At 36.1% G+C, this 12,227-nt stretch overlaps 1 protein-coding gene and 1 long non-coding RNA gene across 2 annotated transcripts in view; both read left to right on the forward strand.

Annotated features, from left to right (window-relative positions):
• The window catches only part of LOC138170473 (uncharacterized), a 191,091-nt gene that overhangs the window by 122,635 nt on the left and 56,229 nt on the right, over positions 1-12,227 (forward strand). The gene's annotated exons all lie outside the window — the stretch shown is intronic.
• TAF4B (TATA-box binding protein associated factor 4b) overlaps positions 1-12,227 on the forward strand; it is a 190,722-nt gene that overhangs the window by 122,266 nt on the left and 56,229 nt on the right. Inside the window, exon 14 of the mRNA XM_069099834.1 lies at positions 5,273-5,389. Coding sequence (XP_068955935.1) covers positions 5,273-5,389 — 117 coding nt within the window. The remainder of the gene's footprint in view (positions 1-5,272; positions 5,390-12,227) is intronic.

The following is a 12,227-nucleotide window of genomic DNA, read 5'->3' on the forward strand; positions in this document are numbered from 1 at the left end:
CCTCCATAGTGGCTGAAACATTTGAAATTGTACTACAGATTTCTATTGGGCTAAGGCAATTAACATATTTTACATAATTATATTTCAAAATAGTGTGTATTCAAATACATGAGAACACTTCATGGAGAATTGTTATTCGTACTAATCAGGATCTAACTGTAAAAATGAGAACTAGAGATTTTTATGTGAGGAGACAAATATGACCTCATAAGTATCACTGGGATTTTTTTTGGAATGTGAATCATGATGATATTAATCATAGCTAACATTTATATAGCACTCTAAGGTTTGAAAAGGGCTTTACATGTTATGTGATTGGATAATTTGATGGATCAGGACTAGAATAAATCTCGAATATCTCTATTCAAAAGGAACAGAGTAGGTGAAAAGAGTGATAGAATAAGATATATTAAGAGTATGAATTAAGGTAATTTGATGGAGCTGTGATCACATCAATGTGAGCACTAACTTCAGTGATGCAACTAGCACCTTTGAAGAAATTTACAAAACTATAGTAGAAACAGCATTATGGGGAGAACATTTGGCTCAGGAACAATGGAGGCTAAAGTAGAAACAGCGTTATGGTGGGACATATGTTTGGCTAAAAGGAAGAAATGTAATGGTAAGTTTGAGAAACAGCAAAACTTACCAGAGGAGCTAGAAATATAGAAATGACTTCATGGATACCTTCATTTTGTTTCGAGCTCTCCTATGATGATTTCGGATACCTTCATTTCGTTTCGAGCTCTCTTATGATGATTTCATTCCTCAAAAGATAAAAGAAGCAAAAGAAGAAACTTTTCCCCTGGATTTCATTCTGATCAACAAGGAAGAACTTTTCTGCTAAAGTTGGAATGATAAGATACTTGAAAGTGACCACTGCACCATTTGTGCGATGTGAAATATAAGATATTTGCATTCAGTCTCCATTCTCTTTCAGCTCTAAGTCTTTGATCTTATTAATAGTCTGACATACTCTAGATTATAGAAGAATGAAGTGAAAAGAATTAAGAGAGGAAATATAGGTTCCTTGGAACCAGTATTCTTTAGGGGAAGTTGGTATCAAAAGAATGGAAAACTCTGCTGTGGGGAGAACACAACAGTTCTCATGAAGGAGAAAAGAAGCTATGAAATGTACAAGAGATTTGTTGGCCAAATTAAATCTGTTTAGTGTGAATTTGGGTTGATAATGAAGGTTAATATTAACCCTAACCCTAAATAAACTACCAGTAAGAATTGACTTACTGTTGAGCTACTTCTGGAAACTGAAAAAATGTTGGAAAATAAGAGTTATTATAAGATTGGTGATAGTCAAATTGCCTTGATTTTCCAAAAAAGAGGGGATAATTTAACTTCCTTTTTTGGCATAGTTGTAGAACACATTGTTAAAGGGACAGTTTGTGAGCATTTACATTGCTGGATAAAAACTATTTAGGGTAACTTGCTAAGGTGATAAACTTAGAAGATCAGGAGATGTCCTGTAGCTAGGTTTCAGGATATAACATTGTCTCATGTTCTCCCTGTTGGACAAAATGGAGGAATGTGGGCTGTATTTTTTAATTGGAGGATTAAGAACCAGTTTAGTGGCAGATAGTGCACAGTATTCTATTTTTTAGAGCACTGGTCTCCAAAGCAGGGCCCTAGGCCCCACAGAGCTTTGACATGACCCAATGGATAAGTAATTACTCAATTACTCTCTTCTGAGGCAACCAGCCCCTGGGCTAACCCCACCACCTCTTTTCCTGTTATCTTCTCATACTCTCTTATTGTTCCATCCAGGAAAGCTCTTTTCTCTACCTGCTTCTCAGGGTGGTTACAACTCAACAGTAACCAGGAATACTCACACAGCAAAATGCCACATCTCTTCTGATTCGTTCTACCTACACCTCACCTTCCAGCTTAGCTTGTGGTGACAGTAAACAGCATATTAATGCCCTTTTTCTTTTTTACTGGGAAAACATAATTACACAGGATGACAGACATGGATGAGTTTCAATATGCTTCACAGATCTTGTTATATTACCCTTCTCCCCAAAATCATTCATCTTTAGATCTTATTTTTATCTGATTAGCCTGGTTTGAAACCGTGGTGTGACCCCTTGGCTATTCATTCTTTCATGCTACATATCTAATTAGCTCCCAAATCTTGCCATTTCTGGTTCCATAATATTTCTTCTAATATTCCATACTGTAGTTCAGGCTCTCATCACCTCTATCCTGACTATTTTGTTAGCCTCCTAATTGGTCTCACTACCTCAAGTCTTTCTCCACTGCAATCTGTGTTCTACATAGTCACCAAAGCAATTTTTCCTAAATCATGGGTATGACCTTGGCATTTCTCTACCCAATAAGTCCCAGTGGCTTCCTGTTGATTCTAAGGCCAAATGTTACTTCATCTATTTTTTTTATGTAAGCTTTATAACTCACATAATAGTATAGAAGTACATTTATATTGTTTATCAGTAAACATATAGTGGAGTCTTAATTTTTTTTAACAGTAGGAATATGAGATTAAAATCGTTTAGAGACTACTATTCTGGAGAACTGATGACAAAATGATTCACTCAATAGAGAAGTTAGGGAGTACAGGTACAGAGATTGTTGTCAGATGCTCTGTTAGTTGGCTTTGCCTCATTCTTTCTTTGTAATAAGAGCAGATTCAATGGCAGGAGGGGGCAGAGGGGAATCATTATTGGAAAGTAACAATGACCTGCCCCTTCCACTACTGACCACATCTCCCTTCAGACCCTGATCCCAAGAGCTTTGGGAATAGTGATGCTTCCAACCAAGTGCCATTAACCATTATCTTGGGAAGAAACCCCTGCAGAGATGCAGCCTAGGCAGGTGCTTTAACCATAACTATTAGAGACACAAAAAACAAAGTTTTTGTTACCAAAGTCCTTGGTACTATCAAATAATTCCACACCAGAAGCTGATAGCATTTTTATCAGTGAAAATTACATTAATGAAAAGGTATCACCATCTGTTTGGCTGCTATACCCCAAAGAACAGGGGACCTTTTTTTTTTCCTGATTTGCAACTTTGTATGTAATTGTCTTCCATATTAGAATGTGAGCTCCTTGAGAACAAGAACTGTTTCATTTCATACTTGTATCCTTCCTTGGTGCTTATTAGTAATACAGTAAGGGCTTAATAAATGTTTTATTAATTACTTATTTAGAAAGCAAGAACATCAAGAAAACATTACAAAAACAAAACAGATTAAATGACTAGACCCAAATAGTAGTCATTAATTGCTTAATGTCACCTTGAAAGTTGGACGCTAATGAAAGCCTCAGAGATCCCTTATTGGCCCTATTTTCTCTCCTATTTTTATCCTGGACAAGGGCTTAAATGGCATGCTTATCAAATTAGCAGCAAACATAAAACTGTTTAATAGAGGCAGGATCTAAAAAGGTCTTGACACATTAAAATGGTGGGCCATGTTCATAATGTGAAATTAATAAGAATAAAAAAATTATATATACATTTTAGTTAAAAAAAATAAATTTAACCATTCAAAAATAGGGGGAAGGGGGAGGGATGTGGTTAAACAATGGAGACTTCAAAATGCAGGGCAGTTCAAAACTCCGAAATGATCTTTGAATGTTTAATAGAACCTGAGTGTCCTGAATGAGACAGTGATTGTCCTTGTACATTCAAGACCATAGTTACATGTTCAGTTCTAGATAATGCATTTTACCAAGCATTTTGACAAACTGTAGTCCATACAGAAAAGAAACTGTGCTGGTAAGGGGACAGGATATCATGTCTTCCCAGGTTGAGTGAAATGAAGAAATTGGGAATATTTGGTCTGAGAATTTTTTTTGAGAGAGGTGGGTTACTGCAGAGATTTCAAGAGTTACCCACTGGGAAAAAAGATTTAGATATGTTTTGCTTGTCCCCAGAAGGCAGAACTAGGAAAAGTGAGGTGAAACTATAGAAGGATATTTTGACTATGTAATTCCCTTATCTAATTAGTCATCCTGCTGTCTGGCTAGAGAACTGCCACCTCAACCAATCCTGTTGGTCAGTGACCAGTGAAGTTTAGGGCTTTTTAAAATATATGTCCTCTTTCTCCACCCCTACTCCAAACCCCACCCCATCACAAATGGTATGTCTATTAAATATAAAGCAGATTGTCCTGGAAAAGGTTAACTCTAGATACAGTAGTTCATCCTGTTCCCATCACTTCTGAGCTCCTTTTCTGCTATCATTTTTATATCATAGCATTTAACATCTCAGCCATGATGAGGTGATAAAGCAGGGTGCTAATATCTGTTTCCCAATTTGGCTGTTTTTCCTCTTTGACTTTAGTGGTACATTTCTCCCACATGCCCGGAATATAGTTTTGCTCTAGTAGTTTAGCTGACATATTTCCCCAAAAATGTCAGTTTGTAGGTGGCTATGCTGTGAATTTGTATGTGATTGATGGTTTTCAAAATAGCTATCATATATTTTTCCTGTGTTTTTTTTTTGTAGAGCACAGAAATAAATATTAAATAAGTTCCTTCTCTGGAACACATTTTGTACCAAAGCACAGAATGCAAACATGAAATTTTTTTTTTGTTACCCATTTGTATCAGAAAAGGTTTGCTTTTGATTGAGCTTTTTATATCTATTGTTTTGACATCTTTTACCATTTTAAATCTGGATTAGAATTGGGCTGAACCTCAAAGGCCTTTTTTCCTGTTCTTCACACTCAACACTTTTTTATCTTTGTAAAATTAAGAGCAGGAGAGTGTTTTAAGGAGGAGACATAGGGAAGATTGGGAATTTTCCTGTGATTGTTTTGTTCAGATGCCAGTCTAGTGCTTATATATTTTACCATTGGTACTTTCATCTCATGGTGCAATAAGGTTGCACAGTAAATAGAGCACCAGACTTGAAAATCAGAAGACTAATTTTTCTGAGTTCAGATCTGGCCTTGAACATTTAGTAGCTGTGTGACCCTGGGCAAATTGCTTAACCCCATTTGCCTCAGTTTCCTCATCTGTAAAATGAGTTGGGGAAGGAAATGGCAAATCACTTCAGTGTCTTTGTGAAGAAAACCCCAAATGGGTCATGGAGAGTTGGACATGACTGAAGACGACTGAACAACAAAATTCTAATCTCATTTTTATTGGGCATTGCAAATTACAAAATTATCCTTGATGGAAAGATGCCTTATTATATTAAAATAGATGTATTGAAGTGAGCAGGGGGAGAGGTGTGGGATTGAATGACATTTTCTCAGATGTTTGTATTCACATTGTGTTTCCTTGTATCCTAGATGCAGCAGCTAGAGTTGGCACAAATGCAACAAAGAGATGCCAATATTACAGCCCTTGCAGCCATTGGACCAAGGAAGAAGAGACCGCTGGACTCTGTTGTTGGATCTGGAATCGAGGTACCAAAATACATCCTCTTTATAAGAAAAAAAGACAAAAGCAAAATGAATATATATAGTACAATTTCTTGAGCATAACAGGTGCTCAACAAATGCTTTTGAATTCTGAAATACCCCTTCAATCACATCATGTCCAGGTCAAGAATCTGTAGTGATTCTTCATTGCCTGCTATATCAGATCCCACTTCACAGGGCTGCCTTCTAAAATGTATCTTTAATTCTCTTATCCACATTTATGTCCAACTATTCAAAATTATCCCTAGTCTCTAGGCAGACTGAATATCATACTGTCATCTTAAAAACACCATTTATTTGCCTCTGTGGGTCTTTATTTAAACCATCCTCAACACCTAGATGTGGCATTTGTATGGTGTAGGCAAGCTCCCTAAATGAAACAAAGAACACAATGTTATTTCTTTAAGGGAACAGTTTGAGTTTAAAGCCATGGTAAAAATCAATATAATGCAGTCATTGTTACATTACACTATTTTTTTTCTGCTTTAATTGCTATGAAGTCATGAATTTTATAAAGAATATTATTAAAATGTCCCTGTTTTACTGTCAAATATTCTCCACCATGTTTTATATACTCATTCGTCCCATACCTGGTTAGTTGGTCTTTGTTAATATGCTGCTCTCTACTTCTACTCTCCATTTGTCTCCATTGCTTTTTGAGTCATCTACAATTTAGAATTTTCAGAGATCGAGTGTCCCATCGTTTGTGGTTCTATAGCGTACTAAGAAGAATACTAATCATAAAAAGATAAAAAAAACCTGCTACGTAGGTTTCAGTCTATTTTCCTCCTCCAGGCATAGCTAGCTATGGTGCCTTTCCAAGACAGACATAGGCTGATGGCTTTACTTAATGATCTGTACATCCAACTTAGTATCAAAATTTTGAGTAATATAAATTTTTTTCCCTTCATTGATTGATCTTTTGAGTATCTGTGGATTTCTGTCTTTCTTTTTTAATAGTATATTATTTTTTCCAATTACATGTAAAGAGAGTATGTGTTCATTTAAAAAAATGAGTTCTAATTTTTTTCCTCCTCTTCCTCCCTAAAACAGTAAATAATTTGATATAGGTTATATGTATGCATCATATTAATCATATTGCAAAAAAAGAAACAGATGAAAAGGGGAAAAATAACATGAAAACAATAAAGAAATTGAAAACAGTATGCTTTAATCTGCATTCAGATTTCATCAGTTCTTTCTCTGAATTTGAATAGCATTTTCTTTCTTGAGCCCTTTGGAATTATCTTGGATTATTGTATTTCTGAGAAGAGCCAAGTCATTCATAGTTGATCATCACACAATGTTACTGTTACTTTTCCTAGTTCTGCTCATATCACTTTGTATCAGTTCACATAGGTCTTTCCAGGTTTTGCTGAAGTCTGCCTGCTCATCATTTCTTATAGCACAATAACTGTTCCAATACATTCATATACCAAGATTTGTTTAGCCATTCCCCAATTGATAGGTTCCTCTCAATTTCCAGCTTTTTGCCACCACAAGAAAGAACTGCTATAAATATTTTTACACATATGGGTCTTTTTTATAATTTCTTTGGGATACAGACCCTAGTAGTGGTATTGCTGGTTCAAAGGGCATGCACAGTTTGATTGCCCTTTGGGCATAATTCCAAATTCTAGCTGTAGGTTTCACTTAGGCCAGCCATAGTGTCTTGGGACTTGGTGAAATCAACAGTGTTACCACAAACAGGAACATTTGGAGTGCCTCACCACTCATTCTCTCTCATAGAGAATCTCTTTTTCAGGACATCTTCCACGACAGTGGTAAAAAAATGTTTGAGCATTTCTCTCTCATTTATGTCTCATATGTTATTGATTTGGAAGAGTAATAAGGAAACTTAGTACCATGGTTGTGCTTATCAAGGAGTCACATATGATATTAATATGTGCATGGGAGACACATACTGTCTTCTTCTAGTCTTCTAGTCTGCATTTTTTCTACCAATCAAAGCCCTTTTTGTAGTCAGGAAACAAACAGAATAAGGTATTCAAGTTTCAGTCAACTGTGAAACTATAAAAGTGTGATTTGTTGTAGAATGTAGTCTATTAAAACCTCCCTATCACTCATTTTCACGAATGAATGAGAAATGTTTTATTAAATGTTTATTACTCTGTTCAAGGATTGTGCTAAGCAAGACAGTTCTTTCTCTCAAGGATCCTTCATTTGTAAAATGGAGATAATGCTAGCACCTATCTCCCAAGGTGCTTGTGAGAATAAAATGAGGTAATAATTGTGTAACACTCTGTAAAGCTTAAAGAACTGGATAAATGCTAGCTATTTTTGTGATTGTTATTATTTATTATTATATATACTTGGGGTGATCATGCCAAACTTTCTGTAGGCTTCTTTTCAATGTTTTATGAAATGATTCCCTTCATTATCTTCTGCTGTACTTCTCTCGAGTTATGTTTTGCAAACCATTTGCATTACCTTTGCCTACTTTTTTGATAGCATGACGTGTGTTTCTGACTAAGGTAAAAACATTTACAATATCTATGTAATATAATTTAAAGCACTTTGTAAAGCTTAAATATTATATAAAGACAGGCCATTGATTATTAAATGGGGAGGAGGGAAGGAGACAAGAAAAGCAAGCATTTATATAGGGCTTACTATATGCCAGGTAAAGTACTAAATACTTTACAACTATTATTTCATTTATTATTTCATTATTTTATTATTAATTATTTCATTTATTATTTCATTATCCCCCAAACTGAATCAAACATAAGAGGCTTTTTTGCTGTTTGTTTTTAAAAAAAATTTTATGGTGACTTGCTGAGGGTTCAAACAACTAGCAATTATCAGGCTGGATTTGAACTCAGGTCTAACTGACTTAAGGCCCAAGCTTCTATCCACTGCATCCCCAGGGGACCAGAGATTTCATCAGTGTGGTGGAACTTTTCCATTTGTAGAAATTCTCTCCATTGATGCAGATCAACAGCTCATCATTAACTTACATTCTAAAATCATTGTCTTGTGCTCTAAGAGTTTAAATGACTTTCCTATGGTCACTCATTTAGATAGAGGCAAGGCTTGAAAGGCAAGCCTTTTGTTTTCAAAGTTGAGAATCTATTTAGTATGCCATGGTGTTCTCAATTATTCTCTTATCTTTCGTAGTTTATTTAAATGTGAACATGTATTTCAGGATTTAGTATGCTTAAAAATATTTATCAAAATTTAAGATGGTTGGCTTTTTTTTTGAAGTTTGGACAGTTAGTTGAAGTATTTATAATCCCTTCTGATTATTGCTCATTCACAACTTTAAATCAGCATAGCTCCATCTTCATACACTTGACTCTCCCACATACTCCATGTTCTGAACACATTGGCCTACTTCACGTTCTTGGAACAAAGTAGTCTCCTCCCTCCACTGGACCTTTGTGTTAGCTGTCCCCGTGCCAGTATGGTTCTACTTCATCACCTTCACTGCTTAGTTTTCTTGACTTCTTTCAAGAGTATAGCTCAAATCGCACTTACTCCAGAAGGCTTTTCTCCTAATCCTTACTATTGCTGATAACTTCCCCTCTTGAGTATCTTCCATCTATTCTCTACATACCTTTTATCTTCCTAGCTGTTTACATGTTTTTTACTTCTTTCAGAATATAGGTTCCTTGTAGGCAGGGGCTTTTCTTTGCATTTCTAGTGCTTTGCACAGTGCTTGGCACATAGTAAGGAGTTAATAAATGTTTGTTAACTTCAATGTATATATCGAGAACCAGATGCTTTAATTTTGCTCTTTTTAAAAGAGTTTTTTTGGAGAGAGGAACGCAAGGCAGTTGGGGTTAAGTGACTTGCCCAAGATCACACAGCTAGTAAATGTGTCAAGTGTCTGAGGCCAGATTTGAACTCCTCCTGACTCCAGGGCTGGTGTTCTATTCACCGTGACACCTAACTGCCCCAGTTTTACTCTTTCTTTACATTTTTATGTTGTTTTTTTATTATGAGTCTTTAACATCACCAAAAAGCCGTTCTCTTCCACCTCTGTCCTTCCCCCTCACTTACTCTGAAATGCAGTGAACAATTTCTTGTGGTTTGAAAAACTAAGCTGTTATTACTCTTTTTAGGGATTTGTGGCTTGCATTTGTGGCTTCAGTGATTTTTGTCAGAAGTTTGGTACATAACTAAAACGTCAAAATGTATTTAATAAATCTAAGTATCTAACATGTTTTATTATGTGGCTCCTCAATGAGCATTTCTTGAGGATAGATAAGAGTAAAAAAAAATGTGCTCTACAAGATTGTGATAAAAATTGATTTGCGAGCCTGGCAAATTATGTCATAAACAGTGATATGAAACTTGCTCTTTTAAAGCATGGCTGCTCACAAGACAGAGACATAGAGATTGGTATCCTATATATTCCTAATTTTTGGTTTTTAAAGAACAACATGAGACTTCTTTCCCTCTGAGTCATTTTACTGTAGATGACTTTGATAGGGACTTGTAGTCACCCATTTCTCAACAAAAACCTTGTAGCTTATATTTGAAATTCTCATCTTTCCTAGCAAACAACAAAGCTTTAAGAGCCAAAAGGGGTACCATAGTCTTTGCAACTGAAATACCTTGGCCTCCTGCTACTTAGATAGCATCTTAAGCACTATAATAGTAACTTAGTTTATATTTTTGTAGCACTTTTAAGATTTGAAAAGCTATATTTCTTCATAACATGTAAGTGTAGTGGATAGAGAATTATTCTTGGGCCCAGAAAAGGCTAGCTTCAAGTCTTGCCTCTGACACACTAACTGTGTAACCTTGGACAAATCATTTCACCTATTACTGTTCTAGGCAACTACTGAGTAACATTATATGTTGTACAGAAGCCGCTGACCTCTGTAGGGAAAGGGAGCTGCTTCACCTAGAAATTCGCTGAACTGATAATCCTTGGTTGGTCTAGTCCCTCTCCTTCACAACAACCCCTAGAGCTTGTGTCAGTATCATTTCCATTTTACTAATGAAGAAACAGGTTTAGAGAATGTTAATTGAATCGCCCAAAATCATGAATTGAGCAGACAGCATTCAGGTGTGGCTCTTTCCACCTTTGAAATCTGTTGCTCTTTAACAGAAATGTTTTAAATCCTTTTTAATGTTCAGAGTTTTTATTGTGATAAGTTAGTGAATTGTGTGTGTACACTCGCAAGCATACACACACACACACACACCTCTGTGTGTCTGTGTGTTTGTGCACATATTTCTGCTAAAGTTGTATGTATTTAGAGACCTTTACATCACAGGCATGCTAGAAATTGAGTCAGCTTACCCATGAAATTAGTATGTCCTCCATGAACATTTTTTTTCTTAGAGTATGAGATGTAGTTTTTTCTCCTTAGAAAAGATTGCCTTTCATCTTAGAGAATACCTTGACTGCACCAAGGCATGCTTTTTACTCCTCCCTTGTTGATTCTCTATACCACTCATCACACAATGACAGTTTTCTAGTCTTTCTCTTTGAAAAAATCCCTTCCCCCCTCCTCTTAATTGAGTATTTTACCTTATATTATACCAGTAGTCAAGGCCATTTGCTGTGCTTCCTTTTTCTCCCTTTGTCTTCATTTCACAGTCCTTTGACATTAGTTCCTCTGTATTTCATTCTTCTTCTTGTTCTCTAATGAATAGGTTGCCCTTATCTTCACTAAGACCAACCCCTCTACATATACTGTCATTCCCATCCCTTCCTGTATTCTCCAGCATATTTCCCACTATCATATACACACTCTCTCATCTTCACTCTTTCCCTGTTGACTAGTTCATTCCTTACTGCTTACAAACACATCCAAGTCTCCCCTATCCTTAAAAATTCCAATGTCCTGTATCTCTCCATTTTTCAGCCAGACTTCTTGGGAAAAATTGTATATATACTCATTGCCTTCACTTCCTTTTCTTTTATTTTCTTCTAAACCCTTTGACTTCTGACATTATCACTCAACTGAAACTGTCATCTCCAAAGTTACTATTTATCTCTTAATAGCCAAATACAGTGGCCTTATCTCAGTTTTTATTCTTAGCTTCCATGCATTTGATGCTGTTGGTAACTTTTTCTTCCTGGATATTCTCCCCTTTGGTTTTTGTGATATTCTTCTTTCTTTGTTCCCCTCCTGTCTGATAGCTTCTTCTCCTAATAGAGCTGCCAAAGTGATTTTTACTGTTGCATAGATCTGACCATGGTATCGCCTTACTCAGTAACCTCTAGGTGTGACTCCTTATTACTTCTAGGATCAAGTTTAGATTTACTTAGTTTGTCATTTAAAGCTCTCCATAATCTGGCCCCATCCTACCTTTCTAGCCTTATTCCATTACACCTTAACCCCCTTCCCTGCACTGTGCAGTCCACTCATTCTGGCGTTTTTGTTATCCTGTATAAACTGTACCTTTGTACAGACTGACCTCTAGTCCTAGAGTATTCTTTTTTCTCACTTTCATCTCTTGGAATCTGGTTGCCTTCAAGACTCCACTCAAGCAAGTTCCTCCTTAGGTATGTGACCTTTATTGATTTTCCTTTCTTCTCCGCAGGTTACCTAAGGATCTACTATCTATGTAATGTTTTGCGTATACCTGTATGTTGTGCGTGTTGTCTCCCCTGTTAGTATGCAAACTCCTTGAGGGTATGGGTAGTTCTTTACTTTTGTCTTTGTATTCATAGTGCCTACCACAGTGCTTGGCATATAGTAGGTGCTTATTGAATGCTTGTTCATTGATTAAAATGTGCTGATACCACTTTTTGTGCTGTCTTTTCTGGGGCAGTAGTATGAAGTGGGGTTTATAGATACAGTACTTTTAGAAATCAATGGTTAAGGAAGAGAATATC

Source organism: Petaurus breviceps, unplaced genomic scaffold (genome assembly GCF_028583685.1).
Source record: "Petaurus breviceps papuanus isolate PSGF00001 unplaced genomic scaffold, PetGlider_PUasm1.0 38, whole genome shotgun sequence".
NCBI classification, from domain to species: Eukaryota; Metazoa; Chordata; class Mammalia; order Diprotodontia; family Petauridae; genus Petaurus; species Petaurus breviceps.